Here is a 27,923-nt window from a genome sequence, read left to right as displayed (position 1 = left end):
CTATTAGGTCCAGTTGGTCAAGAATTGCATTTAAGTCTAGACTTTCCTTGTTAGTTAGTTTTCTGCCTCAATGATCTAACACTGTCAGTGGAGTGTTAAAGTCCCCCGCTATTACTGTGTGGCTGTCTAAGTCTTTTCATAGGTCAAGAAGAACTTGTTTTATAAATCTGGGTGGATGCTCCAATTTGGCTGCGTATGTTAGGATAGTTAGGGCTTCTTGTTGAATTGAATCTTTTATCATTATGCAATACTCCTCTTTTTCCTTTCTGATTGTTGACTTAAAGTCTGTTTTATCTGATATAAGAATAGCTACTCCTGTTCTTTTTTGCTTTCTGTTTGCATGTTAGATCTTTATTCATCCCTTTACTTTGAGCCTGTGGATGTTATTACATGTGAGATTGGTTTCTTGAAGACAGCAGACAGTTGGGTCTAGTCATTTTATCCAGCTTGTCACTCTATGCCTTTTAAGTGGGGCATTTAGACCATTCACATTCAGGGTTAGTATTTATATGTGAGATTCTGATCCTGTCATCATGTTATTAGCTTTTTGTTTTGTAAATTTGATTGTGTAATTGCTTTATATTGTCTGTGGGCTATGTGCTTGAGTGACTTTTGTGGTAGCAGGTATCAACCTTTTGTTCCCATGTTTAGCACTCCCTTAAGGACTTCTTATAAGGCTGGTCTGGTAATAACCAATTCCCTTACTGTTTGCTTGTCAGAGAAGGATTTTATCCTCCTTTGCTTATGAAGCTGAGTTTGGTGGGAGATGAAATTCTTGGAATTTCTTTTCTTTGAGGATGCTGAAAAAAGGCTGCAATCTCTTCTGGCTTGTAAGTTTTCTGCTGAAAGGTCTGCTGCTATCCTGATGGGGTTCCCTTTGTAAATGACCTGACCTTTCTCTCTAGCTGCATTCAAGATTTTTTCTTTTTCATTTACCTTGGTGAATCTGATGACTGTGTGCCTTGAGGATGGTTGTCTTACATGGTCTCTCACAGGGGCTCCCTGTATTTCTTGAATTTGCATGTCCACATCCCTAGAGAGATTGGGGAAATTTTCATGGACTGTTTCTTCAAATATGTTTTCCAAGTTGCTTACTCTCTTATCTTCTCTCTTTGGAATGTCAGTGAGTCATCGATTTTGTCTCTTTACATTATCCCATATGTTTCAGAGGTTTTGTTCATTTAAATTTTTTTTCCTTTAGTTTTGTCTAACTGAGTTGATTTGAAGAGTCAGTCTTCAAACTGAGAGTTTCCTCAGCTTGGTCTACTCTGCTGTTAGTGGTTCTGATTATATTAGGAAATTCTTCTGGCGAATTCTTCAATTCTAGAAGTTAAGTTTGGTTCTTTCATAAAATGGCTACTTTATCTTTCAGTTCTTGGATCATTTTACTGGATTCCTTGGATTGGGTTTCAACTTTCTCCTGGATCTCAATGAGTTTCCTTGCCATCAAGATTCTGAATTCTGTGTCTGTCATTTCAGTCATTTCAATCTGGTTAAGAACCATTTGGGGGTTGGGGTGGCTATTATATTCTTTTGGAGGTAAAGAGACACTCTGGCTTTTTGAATTGCCAGAATTCTTGTGCTGATTCTTTCTCATCTGAGAGGGCTTGTCTTTCTTTGTTTGTGATGTAAGATGAGTATAGTCAGTTGGCTTCATTTCTGGGTGCTTTCAGAGGGCAAAGGCTCTTAACAGGATCTTTATTTGTGTCTAGATTTTTGCCTTAGGTTTCACAGGCGCTATATACGGGCAAAATATTTTTAGTGTTGTAATTTGTATTATCGTCCAGTAGATGGCGTCTGAGAGCGATGGCCGATAGATAAGCTCTTAGCCACAGTGCTCTTTTGTATTTCAGCGCATTGTTGATAATGCTCTGTGATAGAGCGTGAGAGAGGTGATCCCTTTACCAGGTCCATTCCTGGGCCTTGGAAGAGCCCCTTCTGATCAGTGGTACTGTGCCCACCTTTCCTTTGCCAGGTGTTCTGAGTCATGGGGCTGCCTCAAGCAGATTCCCTGGCTGGCAAACAGGCTACGCCCTTCTTGGACTGGCCCTGCAGAAGGAGGTATGCCCTGCTTCCCTGCCAGCCCACAAACCCAGGCATCTTACCCCATTCAGTGTTCTGAGAGTGGGGGCTCTTCTCCTGTTTCGGCAGTGGGGGTGGGTGGAATCACCCGGTCCACCATCTGGGTGTTTACCAGGGTAACACAGTTGTGCCCACTGGCAGAGTTTAATCAGGGTCCCAGCCACTGCACTGAAAGCCCAAGCAAGTTTTGCCTGGCTAGGAGCAGCTGAGATGGGTAGAGTCATCTGGTCTGCCATCTGGGTGCCTACCAGGGTAACATAGAGCTGTACCCACCAGGAGAGTTCAAGCAGTGGCAGGGTTGCTGCACTGGAAGCCCAAGCCAGCGAGTCCCACTCTACTAGAAGCAGCAGGGGTGGGTGGAGTCAGCCAATTCACCTTTCCCCAGCGAACATAGAGCTGAGCCTACCCACAGTGTTCAGACAAGGGCAAGGTCACCGTGCTGGAAGTGAGAGCCGAACTTTGTCTGGCAAAGAGGAATGGATCAGTCTGACTGTTCCCTGGCACCGTGACTGTGACCACCACTGGTGTTATGGTAGCTGGTGCCAGGCTGCTCAAGGATCAAAGGCCTGTGGGGCTCTCTGTGGTCTTGAGTGGTCCCTCTTCAAAAATCTGGGTAGCTCTCTGTATCAGTCTAGAGGCCCATGGGGGTCAGGAAAGTTCTCCCGTTCCCAAGATTGCACAGGTCCCTGTGGGAACTGTGATCACCTGGTGGTTCTTACGTTCTCATTCTTTCCCCATATTAGGGAGCATCTCCTGGCTCTGCACTAGTCCAGGGCAGGTGGCTCCCCAGCTGCAGTCTTCTCTGTTCTTCCTGTGTCCCCTTGCTCCCTTGTTGGATCCCAACATGGTTTCTTAAAAGAGCCACTTGAAGAGTCACTATTTACTACTTTGTTTCCTCTCTGTGAGAGTGGCACATACTAGCCACTTCTAGTCAGCCCTAGAACCCTCTAGCCCTATTTTTTTTCCTTATAGCACTTATCCTCAATATGAGTCCCTTATTAGGTTTTTTTTCACCCTCAATATGAGTCCCTTATTAGGTTTTTTTTCACCCTTCTAGAATATAAGTTCCATGAGAGCAGAGGCATTGTCTCTTATTCACTGCCCTATCCGCAGTACCTAGAACAGTGCCTGGTACATAGCAGATACTTGATAATGATTGTTGAATGAGGGAACTAAAGGAAGATTGGTGAAGACTGAGGGCCTAATCAAACTGATTTTCGTTATGCCCAGAACATGTTTTGTGTTTTTGTGGAATGGCTAACCCTCATACCCCTGCCCTTAAGTCTGCTCATCCTTTGTGACCCATATTAAGTCTTACTTCCCCTATAAATATTAAATGACCTTCATCTATTTCTAAACTCTCGTGGTCCTATCATGTCCTATCTTGGTCTCATGAAATTGTTCTTTGTTGTTCTTTAAATCTTTCTGAATTTATTATATAGGCTTGTATTATCTCCCTAAATAGATCTCTGTTTGTTTAATGCAAGTCAAACAGTATTTTTTGAGCTAAACTGTTCAAGCATGTGTTAGATGCTGATTATCCAAAACTTCTATGAATTCCTAGCTGTAAAATAAGAGGAGGTTGGACTAGACTAGACATTGTTTTCTCAAAGTGCATTCTAAGGAAAAATCCACAGCATGACAATTGTTCATTTTAGGTTCAGTGGTACATGTGCAGGTTTGTTATTAGGTAAACTCATGTCACAGGGGTTTATTGTACAGATTATTTCATCACCCAGGTACTAAGCCTAGTACTCAATGGTTATTTTTCTGATCCTCTGCCTCCTCCCATCCTTCACTCTCAAGTATATCCCAGTGTCTGTTCCCCTCTTTGTGTCCATGTGGTCTCATCATTTAGCTCCCACTTATAAGTGAGAACATGCAGTATTTGGTTTTCTGTTCCTGTGTTTGTTTGCTAAGGATGATGGCCTCCAGCTCCATCCATGTTCCTGTAAAGGACATAATCTCATTCTTTTTTATAGCTTCATAGTATTATTAAATATATTTGTGAAACCCTAGATTAATTCATGTATGTTCACTGTGGTCTTCTCAGTCTAATGTGTACTGTCAGTTTCCAGGGGGGGCATCCTTTGGGATGAGTGTTCCATGAACATGCTTTAGAAAAATGCTCCAACAAATGGTCATTAAGATTCCTTCCATTTTGGCCAGGCGCAGTGGCTCACGCCTGTAATCCTGGCACTCTGGGAAGCCGAGGCGGGCGGATCATGAGGTCAGGAGATCGAGACCATCCTGGCCAACATGATGAAACCCCGTCTCTACTAAAATACAAAAAATTAGCTGGGCGTGGTGGCACGCGCCTGTAGTCCCAGCTACTCAGGAGGCTGAGGCAGGGGAATCGCTTGAACCCGAAAGGCAGAGGTTGCAGTGAGCCAAGACCACTGCACTCCAGCCTGGCGACAGAGCAAGACTCCATCTCAATAAAACAAATAAACAAAAAGAAGATTCCTTCCATTTTGAAAAGGCCGAAGTCCTAACTGACTTGCCCAAGGCCACACAGCTGCATAGTGTAAGAGTTTAGACTTAAACTGAGTTCTCTTGGACATTCATTGCACAAGGTCATTTATTTCACCTTTGTTTGTAATAGCAAAAAATTAAAAACAACTTAATGTTTAGTAATAGGGAATTGACTAGATAAAAATTATGGTACAGGTTTGTAATGGAATACTAATTCAGATTAAAAAGGGAAAGAGGAAGCTCTTTGTGGACTGATATGAAACAAAGATATATTGTTTAGGTGAAAAAAGGAAAGTTAAGAACAATGTGCATAGAATATTGTATAAAAATATGTTTGGGGGGAAATATATACTCTGCTTATATGTGCTTAAAGTCACTTATATAAAAGAAACTGAAAGCATTTGTTGCTTCCAGGGAGGGAAATAAAGTCACTAGGATATAGAGATGGGAGGAGACTTTTTCCATATACTTTTTGTTCCTTTTGATTTCTGAGCTTTGTACATGTACTAGCTACTCAGGAACTAAAATTAAATAAACTAAAAGCAATCCTAAGTGATTCTGATGCAACAGAGATTTGGAAACCAGTAAACTATATTTTCTTCTCCAAGACCAGAATCCTTTGAGACTTCATTAGTCCAAGTTTTATCATGCTGCTTCCAGTGACTTTTCTTATGTATCCTTTGAAGGAGATAATTATTTCCCATTCCCTTCACCAGCCTCTCTGTCTTCTCAGCCTGCATTGGGCTTGTGATTCCCAGGGGAGCATTAGTGCAGGTTATTCTATGCCAAACAGGCTCATACACCCTGGGAGGAAGGCTGTGTCAGGGCAAGGAGGAGCTAAAGAATGGCTAGCAGTCCAGATTCAAGGTGGGTATCCTGAGATGTGTCCTGGCCTCTGGTGCCAATTCAGCCTACTCCCTCTTTACATTTTAAATTTCTCCTCTTGAAAATTGGGATAATGGAACCTAACTAGGAAGGTTTTGAGGTTCACTGAGAGTGTAGATGAAAAGGTACTTGGCAAATATAGTAGGTTCCATATAGATGAAAGACAGGGATTCATTGTGAAGAGAAAATTGCTCAAGGGACACCCAATGCCATGAACATATGGTAGCATTGTTGCAAGGTCTCTGGTTCTACCCCCATCCCTCATAAAGGAAACAGAAGGAAAGGAAAGATGAAGGTCATCTTCAAACTCTGAAACTTCATCCTGAGTGTATAAGGGCCATTACGGGAAAGCCAAAGTGCAGAGACGCAGCTGACGCCAAGAATTGCCTCCCTGTTCAAGTGGGCTCCTTTGCCAGCCCTTTGCCAAGATTTTTCCTATGGCCAAGAGAGGCTATGGCATGCCAGGGGCACCTTTTAAAATCTACGTTTTTCATAGTGGCCAATTTTAAAAGTAGAACTTATAACTATTTTCAGAGGCATGGAAAGGAGCCCCAATAATAAGTTGCATGACCTTGGACCACAATTTCACCTCTCTGGGTTTCTACATCTATAAGTGAGAAGACCTTTATGATCATGTAGTCCCTTCCAGTTCTAAAGTAATAAAACCACCCAACACAACTGGAAAAGGGAAAAAAGAAATCCCAGGCATTTGTACAATTCTGCACTCATAGTGTTAACAAATTTAGAAAATAAATTTGCAACGAGAAAATTGTGCTGAGAACCCCTCAGGGATCAGCTGCCTCTTACTCATTAACATATGACCATTCTTTTCCCCTCATGTGTACTTCTCTTTGATCATCCCCCCCAGCAGCACTTTCTCTCTTCATTCAGACAACAAACAAATAACCAGCCTGGTAGCCAAGAATGAAATCGGTAGCACGCAGAACAGCTTAGTTTTAATGATGCTGCAACCAAAGTTTAATTGAAAAAATAGTTTAACTTTTCCCATTCTTAGCTTATTAATGCCTCACAAGTACTCAGTGAAGTTAGCAATACCAAGTCTCCTAGCGAGAAAAATGCTAATACTCTTGGCATCTATTATCAGCTTTCCTTTCCTCTTCTCTAAGTGGACCCATTGTCCTGTGTAATTTCAATTTCACTCTAACCCAGATTGTCTTTGTTTGTTTTCTTTATCTTTCTAATTTTTCATGTGGAAATTTGTTCAAAGGAGACCCTTTACTGACTCTTCTGAGGTGAGAGTGATTTCCATCCATAGGACCTTCCTACTGTTACTGTTACCCAGTGATTTCACTCATAGATGTGTATGTTCCAAAGAATTGAAAACAGGCATTCAAACAAATATATGTACATGAATGTTCATACAGCAGTACTCACAATAGCTTAAAGGTAGAATCATCCCTAATGTCCATCAACAGATGAATGAATAAATAAAATATATCAATACCATCGAATGTTATTCTGCCATAAAAAGAAATGAAATACTGATACATGGTACAATGTGAACGAACTTCAAAAACATTAAGTGAAAGAAGCCAGTCATAAAGGACAACATACTATAGGATTCCATTTATAGTTGACTCTTGAACAATGTAGTTTGAAATGTTCAGGTTCACTTATACATGGATTTTTTTTCAACCAAATGTGGATGGAAAATCAGCATTACTGGGATGCAGAACCTGAGTATACAGAGGCCTGACTTTTTTGTTTACACAGGGTCAACAGAGCAGACTGCAAGACCTGACTATGTGTGGATTTTGGTAACATGGAGGTCCTGGAACCAATCCCCCACATATACTGAGGAATTAATGTATATGAAATATCAAGAATAGGTAAATCCATAGAGACAAAAAAAAATGCTTAGTAGATTCCAGGTTCTATAGGGAGGTGGGAAATGGTGAGTGACTGCTTAATGGATATAGGATTTCCTTTTAGGGTAATGAAAATATTTTGGAACTAGATAATGGTGATGGTTGTACAACTTTGTGAATGTACTAAACGTCACTAAATTGCACTTTAAAATGGTTAATTTTATGTTATGTGGGTTTTATCTCAATTAAAAAAAAAAAACTCTGCCAGTATCAATCAAGATACATACAAAAGAAGCCACAACGATGTAAATCATAGTCAAATTGCTGAAGTCCAAATTTGGCTGTCTAAAAATGTCATTCCATTATCTTCTGGCCTCAATAATTTTTGTTGATAAATCAAATATAAGTAATATGGTCACTCTTTTGAAAGTAATGTCTTTTTTCTTTGGCTGTTTTTAGGATTTTTGCTTGATCCATGCCTTACATCATATATAAAAGTATTGTGTGAAAGGTAAAACACTGAAGCTTCGAAAGAAAGCATAAAATACTCTTGTGACCTTAGGGTAGGCAAAGATTTCTTAAGTAGGACATAAAGCTCACCAACCCTAAAAAAAAAAAAAAAAAAAAAAAAAAAAAGTGATTAATTGGATTTTATTTCAATCAATGATAGTGATAAATCAAGTCACAAACTGAGAGAAGATATTTACCAATCCTGCCCATCACGGGTTTTTGTATGACCAGTGGGCCTAACAACGTTTTATGTCTTTGCGAATGGTTGAAACAAAAACAAAAATAACACCTTGTGATGTGAAAATTATTAATATATGCAATTCAAATTCTAGTATTCACAAATAAAATTTTCTTAGAACACAGCTATGCTCATTCATTTATGAATTATAAATTGCTTTGATATAACCATAGCAGAGTAGAGTACAGGGAACATCTAGCTCCCACGGCCTAAATTACTTGTTATCTAGCCCTTTCCAGAAAAAGTCTGTGACCCCCGGGCATGGTGATAGTCCTTCATCGTATCATTTAGGCCCATCCTTTACCCTATAACCCCAAGACTGCCTCCACTTTTCTGATCCTCCCCACCCCCAAACCATATACAGTCTGATGGAATGTGCCCTGCAATGAAGTCCCGGACTTTCTTCTTCATTATGAAGGAAGAGAAAAAACAAAACTTTTTCTGTTCTCATTCCAAAAAATCCCTTAAGTTTGTTATCTCTGAAGTACTCTGTGATCTTTGGGAAAATATGTCCTAAAAATACCAGGTAGTCCTGATTATATTAATTTTTCAACCTTACCAACTATTGGTGCCACTTAAGACGGTCAATTCCAGCCCCTGGAAAACATAAACATGTCTAAGAATTATCAGAAAGGGAAATCTATTTACAGCAGACTAAAGGTTAATGTCTTTGTGATTCAACCTTAAACTGTATTATACCAAGTACAATATTTTATCTGACAAAGAGTGTTTTTAAACTTAATAAGAGAACAGAACTTACTGAACCTTTCCCAATATCTTATAATATAAAAAATAGATTTGGGGCCGGGAGCAGTGGCTCATGCCTGTAATCCCAGCACTCTGGGAGACCAAGGCAAGCAGATTATTTGAGGTCAAGAGTTCGAGACCAGCCCAGCCAACATGGTAAAACCCCATCTCTACTAAAAATACAAAAATTAGCTGGGCATGGTGGCGTGCACCTATAATCCCAGCTACTGGGGCAGGGGGCGTTGAAGCACAAGAATCGCATGAACCAGGAGGTAGAGTTTGCAGTGAGCCGAGATCACACCACTGCGCTCCAGCCTGGATAACAGAGTGGTAACAAAACAAAACAAAACAAAACAAAAAAAAAGGATTTTGGAGGAAAGAGGGAAGGAACATAAGCAGGATACAAAACTGAAGGTCTTTGCATAGCTTTGTATAAATAAGGGCCAAGTATATAGTTTGTGAATTATTGAATGCTTTTTTTTTTTTTTTTTTTTTTGCACAGCTTCTCTCAACCTCTCTTCTGGTTACTTTGCTGTCCAATAGCAACATTATTTTTTAAAAACTGAGGAAGGAAGAGTAAATGGAAAATAGGGTTAGAGTAGCAATAAAGTGATGAGAAAGATTAGTACTCCAAAAAAATGCCCATCAGGCCAGGCGTGGTGGCTCATGCCTGTAATCTCAGCACTTTAGGAGTCCAATGTGGGTGGATCAGCTGAGGTCAGGAGTTCGAGACCAGCCCGGCCAATATGGTGAAACCATGTCTCTACCAAAAATACCAAAAATTAGCCGAGTGTGGTGGCGGATGCCTATAATCCCAGCTACTCAGGAGGCTGAGGCAGGAGAATCACTTGAACCCGGGAGACGGAGGTTGCAGTGAGCCGAGATCAGGCCACCACACTCCAGACTGGGCAACAGGAGTGAAACTCCATCTCAAAAAAAAAAACAAAAAAAAACCTATCAGCTGATTCTATTCTCTTGTGAGAGATGGGATATAAGTTTGACTCTATGTTTCATAGTGGCCAAAGCAAAGTGGAAAACAAAATCTAGTGTCTGTAAGTAAGAAATCAAAGTAAGTTTTCATGAGAAGCATCATTTTTCTGATACTAAGCCTTGATATAAATTCTTATGGTGGGTCCTCATAAAAAAGTCAATTATGTGATGACATGGATGCTGATATCTGGTATAATATAAATACTCTTTGTCTATCTTATTCTCTCAAAGGCATACAAGCACAACCCACATTAAGGAAGAGGCATGCATAGGGACAGTGCAAAACAACGATGATTTATCAATCTCATGTATAAATGAAAGTGTAGAAAATCAAACTCAAGGCTGGGCATGGTGGCTCACACCTGTAATCCCATCACTTTGGGAGGCTGAGGCAAGTGGATCACGAGGTCAGGAGATTGAGACCATCCTGGCTAACACAGTGAAACCCCATCTGTACTAAAATTACAAAGCATTAGCTGGGTGTGGTGGGATGTGCCTGTAGTCCCAGCTACTCAGGAGGCTGAGGAAGGAAAATCGCTTAAACCTGGGATGTGGCAGTTGCAGTGAGCCGAGATTGCGCCATTGCACTCCAGCCTGGGCAACAGAGCAAGACTCTGTCTCAATTTAAAAAAAAAAAAAAAACTCAAATAGGAAACTAATGTGAAACCTTTAGGAAAGTCATTTTGTTTTGCTTTTCTCACATGTTGGATTTTATCCTGTTCACATCTGTTGGACAACATTCTACACAATGCAGTTTCACTGACTGAAATATAGTACCTTCATATGTGTTGAGGGGACACCCTATGGTATTATTTCACTGTGTCAAAGAGGAGACCTTGAGTCTTGGATCTGGAAAGGGCCTTAGAAAGCATCTTGATCAAAATGACACGTGTGTATCACATGTGCCTTTATTCCTTACTCTCATAACCATGGCAGACCAAAGTAATTGGTCATATTAACATACTAATTGACAATACGAAGTGGAGATTAAGGGTATTTCCCAGCACAACTGCAAAAGGTCAGTGTTGACATGCATGATGAGAATTCCATTAGTGGACTTCTGGTTTCAGCTCAAACATGAAAATAGGAAGTTGTTACTTCCTATTTATACAAGAAAAAGCTGAAATTTCATACAAGCAAAAGCTAAACAAACCGACAATCAATGACTTTTCTTGAATGCATCAGAGAATTGATGTTGCAGAGCAAACACCACCCTGAAATCTGGAGAGACAGGTGAATCCACAGTTACCACCAAAATTTGCTTAATAAGAGCAGAAATTGCTGAAGCCATAAGCTGGTATCAACACTTAAGTGGTAATTCCGATGAATTGCTGGAGACTTCGTGTGAACTAATTTGAGCGTAAAAACCTGGGAGCTGCAGTCTTTGGCTCCACACTTTTGTGGGATCCAAAAAAGATTTCCTAGTAACTCTGTCAGAGAGAGAGAGTAAATCATTGTGAAATATGACCATAGCATTTTCCATAAAAAAAGCCAACTCTCCAAGCCTTATCCCAGATGGGAAAGGGCATTCCCCACACTCTAGCCCTCTCTAGCCTTTCTGTCTTACATACAGCGGGAAAGCTATCCTACTGGGAAAAAAAGGTGATGATCATAGCCCAGAGACAAAGGTCCACTAAAAGACTGAGATTTAACCATAAAGTTACAGAGCACTTCCCTTCTCCCACAACTTACTGCCACACCAGCAGCATAGTAACAGTGAATACAACTGATAGAGTTCACCAGACACAAATTCTCTTTGAAGAGGAGTAATTAGGAAAGCCTAAAGTGAAGAAAAGAGGCATAAACAAGGATACTAGGGGGATTTGAAGCCTCTGGCATCTACAGATATAGCAAACACAGTCCAGCTCCTCGCCCAAAACCTCACGCCAAAGGTCTTTTTTCCTCAGTTCCTATTACCTAATTCAGCATGTCAGTTTTCAACAAAAAAAATTACAAAGTAAGCCAAAAGCAAGAAAAAACACAGTCTGAACAAAGTATCAGAACCAGTCTTATATATGACACAGTTATTAGAATTACTAGATGGAGAATTTAACTATGATTAATACATTAAGTGCTCTAATGGAAGGAGACAACATGCAAAAATACATGGTTAATATAAGTAGAGAGATAGAAACTCTACAATGGAATCAAAAGGAAATGATAGAAATAAAAAACATTGTCACAAAAATGAAGAATGCCTTCAGTAGGCTCATTAGTAGACTGGATACAGCTGATGAAAGAATTGGTGAGCTTGAGGATAGGTCAATAGAAATTGCCCAAACTGAAATTCAGAAAGGTAAAAGAATGAAAACAACAGAATAGCCAAGAAATGTGGGACAATTTCAAAATGTGTAACGTACACATAATTAGAATAGCAGAAGGAGAAGAAGGAGAAAGCAGAGCAGAAGAATAATGAAATAATAATGGCTTAAAGTAATTCAAGTGTTGAAGTAATAATAGCAGAGAACTTTCTGGAATTAATGACAGCTATAAGGCCACAGATCCAGGAAGCTCAGGGAACACCAAGCAGGATAAATTCCTTGAAAACTACAGCCAGGCATATTATATTCAAACTGCAGAGAACCAAAGAAAAAAGAGAAAATCTTGAAAAACAATAGGAAAACAATAGCTTACCTAAAGAGGAACAAGGCAATGAAGTGCATTGATATGAAGCAGTATGAACAAGGATCTGAAGTATCATAAGAAACAATGCAAGCATGAAAATAGTGTAGTGAAATCATTAAAATGTTGAAAAAAAAAACTCACCAACCTAGAATTCTGTATCCAGCAAAATTATCCATGAAAAGTGAAAGAGAAATAAAGTCTTTCTCAGACAAACAAAAACTGAGTGAATTTATCACCAGCAGACTTTCCCTGCATGAGAGATTGATAGAAGCTTTTCAGGTAGAAGGAATGTGATATAGATCAGAAATGCAAGTCTACAAAAGGAAAGGAAGGGTGTCAGGGAAGGAATAAATAAAGGTAAAATAAAAATTTTATTTTCCTTATTTTAATTTGTCTAAAAGATAAATGTTTAAAGTAATAATAGCCACAATGTACTGGGTTATTATAGCATATATATAAGGCAAATGAATGATAGAAATGAAGGGTGGGATAAATGTAGGATACTCTATTATTACCTGTACTGCATATGAAGCAGTATAGGGTTATTTGAAGATACACTTAGATTCATTAAAAATGTATATTGGAAACTCTAGGGCAACCACATAAAATGTTTTAGAAAGAAATATAATAGTATACTAAGAGAGGAGATAAAATGTAATTATATAAAATGCTCAACTAAAACCAGAGAAAACAAAAAAGAAGAGATTAAAAAAATAACAGATACAAGGAATAGAAAACACTTAGAGCATAATAGATATTAAACCTAATTATATCAATCATCATTCTAAATGTGAATAGTCTAACTATACCAATTAAAAGACAAAGATTGTCAGGGAGGATATAAAAACAAACTTAACCATATATTGTCTACAATAAACTCAATTTAAACATAAAGACTCAGATAGGTTAAAAGTAAAGAGAGAAGTACACCATGCACACACAAATAAAAGGACAGCTGAAGCAGCTATGTTTCAGACAAAGCAGACCTCAGAACAAGGACAATTATCAGGGATAAAGACCACCATTACGTAATGATATATAGATTAATTCTCCAAGAATTATCCTAAACATGTATGCATTTAACAACAGAGGGTCAAAATATGTGAGGCAAAAACTGATAGAATCCAATTAGTTATTAGCCATCCTTGATCTAGGCTTAAAAACCTAGGTAGATGAAAGAAGACAAAAGAAACTAAGTGACTTGCTTAAGGTGACAAGCCTAATGATTGGAAAACCAGCTCTCCTAGCTCCTTGTCCAGATTGCTATCTAGTAGGTAAAAATTTTGTTTGAATAATTATTATCTTAGTTAATGCAAATTCAGACAGGATTAATAACCACTGGGTAAGAGAGAAAGAGTCTATGTCACATTTTAGCCAAGATACCATTTAATTAAGCCTAGGCTTTGTGTGGAGAAGGCTGAACAGATGAAGGTCTCCAAAGACCAGTCATGTAGACCTTGTAGTTTTGCCAAGAAGGGTTGCACTGCCTGGAGAATGGAAGTGTAGGTTAAGCCTTGGTTTGCCACTCAAGTAACAGAACTCAGGGGATTTGGAGTAGGTGCTAGATAGTGGGAGATTGGGAGTGGGCAGGGGGTAAAAACTGCTCTGTTGTGTTTCACTGACCGAGGTAGGATTGGACAGGTGGTGGTATAAAACCAGTGAATCATGGGAGGTCACTTTAGGGACTTGGTGATTGAAAAAAGCAGGTGGCTGAAAGGGTGTATGTGGGACTGGTTGTTGAATGATGAGGCTTAGTAGGATACACAGATGTAAAGAACAGAGGCAGAAAGGATGAGTTGGCTTGGGGGAACCAAAAGATCCCCAATGCACTATGTTGGTGTTTCCTTCCTCATCTGGCTCTTACCTTCCTATTCCCTATTTTCCTTTTGTTCTATATATATACTTGCTTCTACTTTAATTGTCTAAAATATGTGATGAGAATGTATTAAATGAAATTTTACCTTTTTTGATCTTGATTTAGAAAGTGAACTATCATTGTTTCTTTCAAGGAGCAATTGCTTTTTATTTCTGTCTTTAATTAACTTTTAAAAATGGAACTATTTCTGGCTGGGTGTGGTGGCTCACATGTGTAATCCCAGCACTTTGGGAAGCCGAGGCAGGTGGATCACCTGAGGCCAGGAGTTTGAGACCAGCCTGACCAACATGGTGAAACCTGTCTCTACTAAAAATACAAAAATTGGGCAGGCGTGGTTGCGGGTGCATGTAATCCGAGCTACTCGGGAGGCTGAGGCAGAGAATTGCTTGAACCCAGTAGGCGGAGGTTGCAGTGAGCCATAATCACACCACTGCATTCCAGCCTGGGTGACAGAGCGAGACTCCATCTCAAGAAAAAAAAAAAAAAAAAGGAACTAGTTCTTTAAAGGGGATCTACCCTTCTACTTAACATGACTTCAAAATGATAGCAGTTGGCTTGCTTTCTCTTTGTGTTCAAACAAAATCTTTCCTCAATCACAGAGAAGAAGATAATATGCTGATATTTCTCTAATTCTCAGACTCTTTTTGGTTAGATAACCAAAGTGAATTTGTAGGAGATTGGAGGGGAAAAAATACAATATTTTAGGGTACCATTTCTTAAAATTCCTTGAAAATTTTTAAAAGAAAGGATGGTAAAGAAACATTCTGTTACAGAGCGACATGTGAAATTTTACCTTAGAATTATGACATTAGAATTCCTATTAGCTGAATAAATTTAACTGAGTCATCTATCAGTTTCAAATATTATATATTCTGAGCACTAGTTCAAGGAACTTAAATTTTATTTCCTGGCCCTGATGTGATTTGCATCATACAGAACTGACTGTCTCTCCCTCTCAATCTCTTTCTGTTTCTCTTAACACATATCTAGACACATGCTTATATGCACATACATATATCTTCCTGGTAAATAATCCCTTTAAAGGCTTTATATGGTGAGAACTAGCTTTTCTTTTTAAACAGAGAAGTGACAATTGTCATAAAAAGAATCATAGTGAGGTAAGATTTCCTTTCAGTGCAATATTCTCCACAGTGAGCATCCTTTAAGAAGGTATAGCTCTATGACATTGAATTTGCTGGTTGTAAAAGTTAGGAACAGGAACTAAAATATACAGGGTGTTGGTGAGTGTAGGAAGAAAAGCAGTTTGATGTGTGTGTTGGGTTGTCTGGACATAAGAAACATCATGCAGGCTAGAGTTGAACCTCTAGCTTTTGTGATGCATGCAAGTTAGGACATGTGCTTTCATATCCTCAGTGAGATACCAAATAATGAGAATGTCTCATTAAATCTACCTCAAACTATTGGCTGTCCCTGAGTATCTAGAAGCCTAATGGAGAATATTCTATGTTGTCAAAAGACTGCCTCCTACTGATATGTGACCTTTATTAACTGGCCTCCCTTCCAACATTCTAGATTCCATGTCCTTTTTGGTCATTAGTAATCACCTTGGTCACTGTGTTTTTACACCAGGTTCAGTATGTCTAAATATAGAAAAATAAGAATAATATCTCCCCTCATCAACTGTTCTTGCATGGGATTAGAATGAAAGTTATTATTCAGCCAATCACTGGTAGACACTCAGTCAATTCAAACTAGAATTGCAAGTAAGTTCTTCAGGCTAATCTTTTTAATTTTCATACAAGGACAGTTTCTTCTCAAAGGAAAACCTCTTTTATTATGAACTGTTGGTCAAACAGATTGATTGGTATAAAGGTGTTTTGTTGTAATGAATACCCATATATTAGTTAATATAACACAAATTGTTTTAACAATTAAATCCCCACATTTCAGTGGCCTGGCAGTAGAAGTTTGCTTCTCACCAGCGTGACAGTCCAATGCTGATGTACCTCGGAGATGGCCTCACATGTGGCCATTCCAGGACCCAGGTACTTACCATTTTGTGGCTTTTCCTCAGAGACTTTTCCATTCAGCTGGCAATGGGGACAGACACTACAAAGAAGACATGGCTTCTTAATTTCTGCTCAAAAGTGAAAAACACCTACATCTACTTTAGCCCTGAAGTGTCACATTATTTCTGCTCACATCGTTTTGGCATTCCCCTGCCTCTACCATGTAAGAGGGGCAAAGAAATGTAGGTTCTGCCTGGCAGCTGCTTCTTGGCAATAGCTCAGCACTATGGAAGGGAAGCTCAAATTTTGGTAGTCAGTAAATTATCTTTACCCTGTCCCAAGGAGCAAGCTCAGGTGAATGGGATCTGAAGTTCACCTCATGTGCTCTACCATCTCTCAAGAATCGCAGCCTGAATTGGTTGCTGTTCAGTTCTGTCATGGCTGAAACAGGAAGTACTACTGAATTTGGTTTTAACCCAACATTTCCTAAACTTATTTGACCATGGAGCTGCTTTTTCTTTATATAACAATTACTAAAACACTTTGAAAAACTTTTTTGCAAAGAAAAGAATAGAGTTTTACCACCTCCATGCTTTTACTTATCTACCCTGGTTTTTGCTTTTGTTATTGTTTTGGGTTAGTTTTGTTGTAATTGTTTTGTTTTCTTGAGAAATTTGCATTTAGTTCAATATTGTTTAAATTTGGTTGAAGTAAGCAAGACTAAAGGCAGTTGAAAAACAATTTTACTTGATTACAGGACCAATGAAGTAAGCATGGTGCTGTATTGTTGGGACACTTGGCAGACAAAGTACAAAGGGAAAAGGTTTTGGTGTCTGTTACTTAGTACCTATGTGATCTCTGGTTTCCTACTTACTAATACCGTGTGAGCTGTAGTTTCTAATCTGCAAAATAGAGAGTGTTCATGAAGATTAAATGACACTATATGTAAAATAGCTAGCAAATAAGAAGGAACTTAATATATGTAAGAATCCTCCCTTCCTCTTTCTCCTTTCTATTTTCTCCTAGTTAGTAATATACTAACTTAATTATAGTTCAGTTGTGCTATTCTGCCACGAACAATGACAATTACATGAAAAGAGGCCAGGGAAAGGATGTGGCAACAGTATAAGCAACCCCCAATTTACAAACACTGAATTTTTTAAAATACTGCACATAGATGGTTGGGTTCTGGCAACTTAGACCCTATCATTCTTGTTATTAATGCCTCACAATTTAGATTTACCATGAAGCTAATGAATTAAGCTTCAGACCCCTCTCTTGCATTGATTCCTATGAATGCTGAGAGTTGTAGGATGTTCTAGGTGGTAAGGGGTAAGGGGATGGGGGCAGGTTGCTATGAGGAAGCATTATGTAAACATTTCTGGTAAATTGCTTGAAGAGCTCTCAGAAGGAAGAAACTCGATTCTCTAAGTTTCTGGGAGTTTGTTGTGATTTATTTTGTCATTCGATATAAATACTTACTTTTGTATCTGTTATGTGTTTTGTAGTTTAAAAAATGCTTTCTAATTTTTTTTTAGAGAGTCTCGTTCTGTCACCCAGGCTGAGTACTGGTGCCATAATAGCTCACTGTAACCTCGAATTCCGTGGCTCAAGTGATCCTCCTGTGCCACTACACCCAGCTAATTTTTTTATTTTTTGTAGAGACGAGGGTCTTGCTATGTTGCCCAGGCAGGTCTCAAACTCTTGGCCTCAGGAGATCCTTCCACTTTGGTCTCCCAAAGTGCTGAGACTACAGGCATGAGCCACTGTGCCTAGCCTTGTTTTGTACTTTTGATTTCCTCTTCTTAAAGAGGGCCCCACAACTTGTGTAAGTTTCAGACCAAAAGCACATGGATCCACTTCTGCCCACAATTCTGGTGCCATCACCTGCTACTATTCTGAAAATTTTTAGAGGTCCCTCCGTAGAGCCCGCTCCAGTGGCTGAAGCTGCATGTGATTTCCCTACCCCTTTCCTTTCCCAGCTTCCTGTACACCTCTCCTTAACACTGCTAGGACCAAGATGATTTGAGCCTCTGCCCACACTCAGTGCCTCTCCACATACAACTCTGGATATATGGGGAAAAGGGTCTGGGCTTGAGGCACAGAACCCAAAGTGTGCAAAGAGTTAGGAGAGCAAGAAGATGAAGAAAATGGAGCCCTTGGCATAGCACTTGAGCCTCGGTTGGCTTATCGTGGGTTAAGTCATACAGGCACTCATTCTTTCATTAAAGACATTATTTGCCTTTAGTATTGCTCACAACTCTGACCTTTGCCTGTACTATTTTTCTATAGCATTTTTCCAGAGTACAAACTCTTTCTTACTGAACTATGTCCCTTTATTAGGTTAGATGATTCCTGTATGGAATTATTTGAACTGGTTTAAGAAAGCCAAAGAAACATCTGTATTCTGTAGAACCTTTCTTTGTAACAGTGTTCATTTCATCTAAGCTTTCCTGCCCAAAGCAGTTCTGAAACACAGGATAGGAAGGTTGACTTTTTTTGTAACAGTGTTCATTTCATCTAAACGTTCCTGCCCAAAGCAGTTCTGAAACACAAGATAAGAAGGTTGACCCATTGCAAAGAAGATGAAAACTAATGTAGCCTCAGAAGAAAAGCTTGATGGCAAGTGCTCAGCAGGAGCCCAGGCTGAGGGCCTTTGGAGAAGGGGCAAGTGCAATTTATAAAGCCTAAATACTCAAATCAGCCTTTCTCCAGTGTTTGCTTTGAGGTGGCAGAATAGGTTTTATAGGTCAACAGGGTTTTTCTAATGATTATCCAAGCTTCTCCCCCTTCAGTAGGGAAGGCCCCGATTTTCTGGCATTACCTGCCCAGTCAGCAGGCTAGGTGTTAGAATTCTGAGCAGGCTGCCCCTCCTCCTTGAAACCAGCAGGGAGCAAGATAAGTCCGGAAATTCCTGAGCATTGGGAAGCCCGCGCTAATGCAATTACCTGAAATAAAAGAAGGGGTCAGATAATAAAGGGCAAAGGTTTTTCCTTTTAAAGTAAAGGGCCAGGTAAACAAAACCAGCTGCCCCTGGAGCCAACAAACTCTCCTCATTAAATGTTTTAAAAGCCTAATGGGCATAAGTGGCTAATTGTAGTACAATCCTGAAGACTGAATCTAGGGGCCTGATGAAGGGGGTCAGTGGGATGGGAATGGGGTTAAAACTTGGCTGACAGAGACAGGAAGGAGGTGAGCTCTGCTCCTGGCAGAGGACCTCTAAATGGCCAGAATGAAATTAAAATAAGAGTAAGATGCTTTGACTGGGAGTCTGTAATCTTTCTGACAGTATCCCTGTGAGATGGGCTTGGATGTCTCATTTGGAGCAATTTTAAATTTAAATGCTAGTTGAATAGGATCTGGAATACAGGTTTATTAAAAAACTAATTATGGGAAATTTTATGTTTATTTACTATGAAAAACTGGAAGAGTATGCAGCAAAATGTTGCAATGAGCTTCTCTAGGTGTTGTGCTTATTATACTGTAGGTGATTTTCCATTTTCCTGTTTCTATTTTGTTTATGTTCATTCTCTAATTCGTCTACAATGAGCATTTAGTTCTTTTGTAATAAAAATAAAGGGCAACACCAAATAAAATAAGATGAAGATTATTGTACTGGAACTAAAATGTAAAATTAAGGGGGACAGGAGAGTTGGTGAATACATTGATAAGTGGTTCCTTTTACTTTGTATAGTCTGCTGTCTTTGCCACTTCCCCAGAGATACGCTTGATATGACCTGCCAATCTAGAGGCAGGAATGAATTGCTGGCATTGGGTGAGACAGACCTTTTGACCATGTATTAATACAGAAGTTTCAACTTCATAGCCTTTGTGATAGTTCCCAGAAAGGTTATTTCTGCACAGCCTTTCTTGGCTTTGGTTTTTAGTGGAACAGCTCGACCACTTGTGGTATGATCTTAAGTGATGCTGAATTTCAAGAGAGCTTGGAGGATGACTATGATTTACCTAAAAGTGTCAGTCTAGGTAATGCTAGACCATTCTGCCAGGTTTTTTTTTTTTTTAAAGAGAAAAGAAAAAAAAGAAATCACTATTATCATCATTTTTAGCAATTTATTCTCATAAAATGGTCACCACAGACTACTCCATCTCCTTCATGCCCAAATATAAATGATATATTTATATTGAACCTATCACCACATGCAACTACCATCAGAGAACCAAAGCTCTGTAACTGGGAAGAAGCTTTCAAATAGCCACAGACTGTTGATGCTGAATGTTTTCTTAGAAGCTTCACATTTACAATGGATAAGTACAGTAAGTTAGTTGTCTAAGAATATCTAAGAAAAAGGTTTAGGTATTGATAAATTCATACCCTATGGGTTTTTGTTTGTTTGTTTGTTTTTGTTTTGTTTTGAGACAGAGTCTTGCTCTGTCGCCCAGGCTGGGGTACAGTGGCACAATCTCGGCTCACTGCAAGCTCTACCTCCTGGGTTCATGCCATTCTCCTGCCTCAGCCTCCTGAGTAGCTGGGACTACAGGCGCCCCCCACCACGCCCAGCTAATTGTTTGTATTTTTAGTAGAGACGGGGTTTCAGCATGTTGGCCAGGATGGTCTCGATCTCCTGACCTCATGATCCGCCCACCTCGGCCTCCCAAAGTGCTGGGATTATAGGCTTGAGCCACCGCGCCTGGCCATACCCTATGATTAAATGATCCCCTCTCTTAAAAGTGATACGGAATTCTGGGTGACCGAAGTTCATATTTCCATAGTATAATATAAATGTGGGTTTAAGTTTGCAAATGAAAGTTGCTGAAACTTCACAGTATAATGTGAGGATTCCTTTGACATTCAAATGTGAATTGGACTCAGACTGAAGTTATTAAAAAGATGCTGTGATCATCAGGCTAGAGGAAGAAGGGGTCCTTAGCTGGGTCAAACGTAGAGGCAATGCCCAGGGCCATATTTTAGAAGCATTTTGAAGGGTCTCTGACATCTCTGTTCATTTCCCTTATTCTCTTGAAGAGCTCATCTGCAGCCATGGCTTTCGCCATTACTTATAACCTGAAAAAGACCCCCACGTCAACATTTCTTGTCTCAACTTTTCTCTGTACCGCTTTCTTATATCCCCAGCTACATGGTATATAGTTCTTTCTTGATATTCTGTATATTTTTGATATGTCAGACAGTATCTTTCATCTCTCTTAACAAGTTGTATTCCTGTATGACTAACCTACATCTCTTTGGCAACAGTGTTCTCCAAGGCAATCCCTCTTATATGTTGATGGTCATCAGTGACTCCCTTCCTCTCTTTTACCCTCTACAGAAGCTTTATTTGTTCTTCCTTCGTGGCTGCTTGCTTTCACTTTTCTTGTTCCCTCCCTTATTTAGACCCAGATCATTTCTTGCCAGCACTATTGAGATAAGATAACTTTGTTTATTGGTTTCCATGCCTGTATCTTCTTCCGCTCCAATCCAATTCACAGCCCACAGAAATAGCCCAAGATCACCTGAGAATGATTGGATCCAGCTTGTAAGGGTAAAACTGGGGACAAGAATAGGCTAAACCGCTTAAGCAAGGTTACTGGATTTCATCTCCCATGTATCACATGAAGGAGCAATTGGACCATTTCTGGGTTCAAGAAGATAGAATGCTAGCCATTGAGAGGAAGTAACAGGGATCAGATTTCAGCACCATGTCAGAAGAGCTTTTCATCAATTAGAGCTGTGATGCAGTGAAACAGTCCTAGTAGTGTATGACAGTGAATTTCTGTCCCTGGATATGTTCAAGCAAAGCCAGAAAATCACTTCTAAGGGATATCGTAGCAAGCTTACATGCTTTAGGCCAGCTGACCAGTAAGGATTTTACAAACTCCAAATTTTTACAACATAATCACAGCCATCTCCATCCCTGCCTCTGCCTCACACCTGCTGAGAATCCAGCATCTGTTCTTGCTGCTCTACACTTTCCTCACTCCAAGTTCTACAGCGGATAGCATGCTCTCCTCCAGAGGGATGCTCCCCTGCCTATCCCATCCCATGGCCTTTCAGTGTAAGTTTCTGCTGCCTTGGGCCGTTAAGTAATCTGAACAGGGTAGATCTGGTTATTGAATAGCTTTTATATGACAGGTCCCGTGCCCAGCATTTTTCCTTATGTGATCAGTACACCAATCCTGTGAAAATACTATGGATTTGGATTTTTTAAAACCCACTTTAAAGAAGGGATTGAACCAAGGTTTTCTAACTCCAGATTCTGGGTACTTGAGAAAAGGAAAGAGGAAAAGAATGAAGGGACCCTCAACCATGGGCCACAGATTGGGGTAGGCTAGGGAGGTTCTTCACAGGAAATCCTACGTACTGAAAAATTACATCTGGAATTTTTATCTCAATAAGTATTAAACTGTGTGTGTTGCTAACAAAAATTATAAATACAGACGTGTAATGTAGTTACTGGGAACTAATTGAGAAAAGAGGAAAGTGTAATATATTTGATTAAATAATAAAAGAATAATTACAATGCATTACTTGTCAAATTCCTGGTCACCATATAATATAGTAGCAAGTATTCATGTCCTCAAATGTGTGTTAGATTAGCATTGCATAAATTATTTTTAATTTTAACACTACTCTGTCTCAACATGCCTGGCTTTCATGTAGTATGCCATGTATCTGATCTTTTTTCAAAAATCAGAGGTGCTAATTAAGTATCTGGTCTTTTTTCAAAAATCAGAGGTGCTAATTAAGAAGTACTACTATGAACAGGTTATGAGATAGGATAATGGACATCGATATGCCCAGCACTATGTGTTGCACATAATAAATGTTCATTGGATCTGAGTCTGGCATCTATACAAGGGATGAGGCAAAGGACATGTTATTATTTTATTTCCTGATATAAGTAACCATCAAAAATTTTCAAATACATGTACCACCAGCACAGAAATTCCACTGTTATAGTATTCTATATTTACACATAACTTAATTAATCAGTCTCCTATTGTTTATAATCCCTTCTTTGTGAGGTGACAATTAGGAAGAACTAAAAGTTGTTCAGTCCCTACTGTATGCCAGGAACTTTACATTTGTTAGCTCATTAATTCTCAATTAAGCCTGAGGAGAAGATATATTGTCCCCCATTTAAGAATTAAAAAACTGAGGCCCATAGAGACTACGTAACTTGCCCAAGATCATATAGTTATTAATACCAGATCTGGAATTTGAAGTCAGATATTTCTGGCTAAAAGCCAAATTTGCTCCAACATTCCAATGGTTTAAACACTGGATTCTGTGGAAATGTCGTGAAGTGGTAAGTGAGGCCAAAAGGAAAGCTGAGTAGGTAGATCATCTACCACCCTTACCGCAACTAAAGTACCTGCCTTACAATAAAACAAAAATTTAAAAATTAACCATTCCAATACATCACATGTTGGTATAGCAAGTTGACATTGAAAATAATTTTCACATAGTTCTATAATATGTAGTGATGAGTGGCTGCTTCTTAAAAATGAAATAATTTATCATTAGCCAACAACCAAGGATAACTTAGTGGATTGGAAAAGGCACCCAGGAATCACAAGCATTTAGAAATTGATTGAATTCAGAACTTTGCCAAGATGGGGGTAAGGGAAGGTCTGAGGTAACGAAGATCACCTAACCCTGGGTCAGCCTTAGCTTAATCTTCAGCAAAGAGTCTTACAAAGGATATCTCCACAAAACTGGATGGGCCTGTTTTGGTCAAATATTTATAACATAGTGTCAACAACTTGATGTTTTATTTAAGCTAAGAAAAACCAAATCAAAACAAAAACCAATGAGTATCAAGTTGTTACTATTTTAGGAGAGGGCTCTTCCACCTTTGTACATTCATCATTAGTTTGTTCATTCATTCTGGAGGTAGTAGGCAACCACAGCATATTTTGGTAGTAGGCTGACTACAGAGTGTTCGCCCACAGGAATAAGCTGGAGACTCACTCACTATACTAAGTCAGATTTTTGCTTTGGTGTTTATTTTCTTATTTAAAGGTATGGAAAAATTTTATTAAAATGATTGAGTATTCTTTCAAACCTCTCACATACCTTTATTACTTTAAGGTGGGATTAGTGATGGGCATGGGATGGGTGTTAAATTACTTTCTCAAGGGGAAGAAAAGTATTCCTCATTATCCAATTTGTATTATGGAATTTCCATCAATTCTGGCAAGTAAGCAATGGGGTTTCATGTGACAAAAGCCGAAAAAAATAACAGTATTAGCCCACAAATAGCAGTGGAAATGGAGAAGAAATGGGTGCAGCACACCAGCATGGCACATGTATGCATATGTAACTAACCTGCACATTGTGCACATGTACCCTAAAACTTAAAGTATAATAATAAAAAAAAGGTTATTATTTGTTTGAAAAGTACCCAGGTTCAAAACCTTTTAGAATACGAGAGCCCAAGTGGAACCCTGGTTTGTTTCCTCGGGCAACAGAGACCTCGGGCTAGAGAAGTATATTTATAGTCCCTTGCTTGAGATTTTATCTGATTCTTATTTTATTTTTATTCCAGTTGCTACATTGATGGCCGGGTAGTCAAGGTGATGGACTTCCTGAAAACTCGCCTGTTAGACACACTGTCTGACCAGATTAGGAAAATTCAGAAAGTGAGTAAAAGTATCCTGGGAAGAAAAGGAGCGATTCTGGGGGTAAGACAGGGAAGAAGACACAAAGTCCCAGCTCGGCCTCAGCACTGTGGGAACCAGGGTAGAAAAATAGGAAAATAGTGCAGTCTAGATGGGCAAGGTCACAAGCTGCCCATCACAGTTGTTGCCTGTCATTTATTGTTTTTCAAATTGAAAAGGGTCTCTGTGTGCCATATCAAGGTTTAAAGCGTCTCTATTTTTTTTTTAATTAATTTTTTTTTGAGATGGAGTCTTGCTTTGTTGCCCAGGCTGGAGTGCAATGGCATGATCTCTGCTCACTGCAACCTCTGCCTCCTGGGTTCAAGCGATTTACCTGCCTCAGCTTCCCGAGTAGCTGAGATTACAGATACAAGCTGCCATGCCCAGCCAATTTTTATATTTTTAGCAGAGATGGCTTTTCACCATGCTGGCCAAGCTGGTCTTGAATTCCTGACCTCGGGTGATCCACCCACCTCAGCCTCTCAAAATGCTGGGATTACCGGTGTGAGCCGCTGTGCCTGACCTAAAGCATGTCTATTTTAATATGAAGTATTTGTTTATAGTTTGCTTCTTAATTGTGAGTTTCATAAGGGAAGAATAGATTTACTTGATATTTTCTTTTTTGGAGGGGTTTATTTTAGGTTACTTTAAGGAGAAAATGATTGTATTCATTCAGTGAAATTCCAGTCTGGGCACTGGCAATTCTGAGCCATATTTACACTGTTCCTATGTGTCTTAGAATTAGCCAAGTAAGATCTTAATTTTGTAAAGTTGAGAAGAAAGCTATATTATATTAAGCAATTGCATGTAGGTGCTATCAGCACACCTTTGGTCAGTGATTCTCAGACTTGAGTACAATCAAAATCACCAGTGGTGCTCACTAAAGTTTCTAATTTCACTCCTGATGTTCTGATTTAATACGGCTGGAGTGGCTCCCAGAGGTCTCTATTTTTAATCATCTGTCAAGTGATTTTCCATAATGCCAATTATGGATCACATTTTGAACTACTGGATTCGTTAATTCTAAATTGTGAGGATCTTACATCTACAATTGTCATGGGCCTCTACAATATATTATTATCTTTTGTTGCCCAGTTAAGGTTCTTTTCCAGGGAATGGGGACCCTTTGAATAGTTTGCTATTTCTCGAGCAGATTAAACAAATCTTTGCAGAAAAATTGTAACAGGTAGGCCCTCAATAAATATGAGATGAATTAATAAATAGACAAATGAATAGCTCATTTATAGCTCTGAAAGGAAATCCTATTTGAATAAATCATACAACATCAGTTTTGAGAGCTAAAGTGGAGGTCTTCACCTTTTTTGTATTCATCCGAATGTCTAACTCAGATTATAAACAGCCTCTGGAATTCTCTTGTTCTCAAGAGTTTGATAGGCTGAGAAGCCTCAGAGCTTCTGAACTACTACATCCCAGTCTGATCCCTCCAGGGATGAGGTGCATTGGCCAGCACCCTTATCTGTTACTGCGTTCCACTAGGCAAAGCCTAGGAGAACTAAATGATTTGAAATATTTCTACCAGTCCCTGTTTGATATTCATTTAGTGAAAAATATTCACTGAGCATTTAGCGAGTACCTAAGGCAAAGTGTCAGATGCTGGGGATACAAAGTGGTATAAGACATGGTCTCTGCCCTCAAGGTAAAGTAAGTTTTAACACTTACTTTCAGCAGATTGAAAACATATTACCTAATGTAATAGAATGTTAACGTATTGAATACTCTAGCTTTCTAAGCACATTATGCTAATCTGATATTACATATTGCCCTCTAGAAGGAGGGAAGAATTTTCTGTCATTAATTCATTTGTTTATTGCTTCATTCAATAAATATTTCAGTGCTTACTATATTTAGGTACTGTTCTAAGTGTTTATATTACAATAGTGTACAAGATAGTCAAGTTCCTATAGTTTTGGCTTTTCCAGTCTTGAGTTTGACCAAAGGGCTGTTGTTGGAAGTAAAATGATTCAGTTCTATCAAGGCACTGAGAGTGAAGGTTCTAACTGTGCTCATGTTATTATTTAAGTATAGCAAGTGGCTGTAGGTTAGAACTAAGACAAAGGTGTTGGAAGTTAGGTTCTTTCCTTTATCCCCACTTCCCATTACCCTCCCCCACTGCATATGCCTTAACTATGTGAACCAGTTTGAAAACTGAAATAACTTACTTCCTGATTTATCCAGGGCCCAAGAAACTTAAGGAAAAGAGCTAAAACCCTGCGTACAATTGGTATTCAGATCTTTAAAAACAAACCTAATGGACTTAGAAGGGGAAGGGGAAGGGGAAGTGCTGTCACAGGGAGGAACAGTAGAGCCCCTGAGAGATGACCTATATGCAAAAAGCAACTGGCAGGGAGGGCTAGGCTTAGCAGCGGGGTCTGAACTTACCTTTTGGCAATTGCAAACAGAACATGCCCAGGGTCCCCTCAAGCCAGGGCTCCTATTCTGATTATCTCTTGCTGTGCAACAAATTACCCCAAAACTTAGTAGCATAAAACAGCCATTTATTAAGCCAATGCATTGTATGGGTCAGGAATTCTCAAAGGATACAGAGGGAATGGTTTGTCTCTGCTCCATGATGTCTGAAGCCTGAGCTAAAAGACCTAAAGGCAGGGATTACTGAAAGGTTAGTATCTGGGACCATCAGAAGGCTTGTTCACTCCCATCTCTGACAGGTGATGCTGTATCACTTTTCCTAACCTACCCTCAGAAGTCACAGGGCATCACATTAGCCATATCCTATTCATCAAAGTAGTCGCCAAGACCCACCAAGCTTCAAGGTGAAAAGAAATAAACTCCTCTTTTTGAGGTGGGAGTGGCAAGATTCTGGAAAAGCATGTAAGACCAGAAATGTTTTTGCAGTCATTTTTGGAAAATATGATCTTCCACAGTTTCATCCTCCCTGTTTCATTTAGTAGGCTTTAAGTCATTTCCCTGTTTTTTCCCCTGATTCTCTTTTACAAAGCTCTTGCCAGATATTGCCTTAAGTGAGTATATGCTAGAGGTGTTGCTGGATCACAGATTCCCTGAGATTTGGACCACTGGATAGACTTCTCATTGGCTAA

The 27,923-nt window shown here is 39.3% G+C and overlaps 1 protein-coding gene across 2 annotated transcripts in view; it reads left to right on the top strand.

Moving 5' to 3' along the window:
- Positions 1-27,923, top strand: part of HPSE2 (heparanase 2 (inactive)) — a 752,987-nt gene that overhangs the window by 547,750 nt on the left and 177,314 nt on the right. For both annotated transcript variants that reach the window (XM_024253747.3, XM_024253744.3), the window contains one exon: positions 24,735-24,828. In XM_024253747.3, coding sequence (XP_024109515.3) covers positions 24,735-24,828 — 94 coding nt within the window. The remainder of the gene's footprint in view (positions 1-24,734; positions 24,829-27,923) is intronic.

The sequence above is a fragment of the Pongo abelii genome, chromosome 8, assembly GCF_028885655.2.
Source record: "Pongo abelii isolate AG06213 chromosome 8, NHGRI_mPonAbe1-v2.0_pri, whole genome shotgun sequence".
Lineage (NCBI taxonomy): Eukaryota > Metazoa > Chordata > Mammalia > Primates > Hominidae > Pongo > Pongo abelii.
The sequence above is the reverse complement of the archived record's forward strand: the minus strand, read 5'-3'. Positions and strand labels throughout refer to the sequence as shown.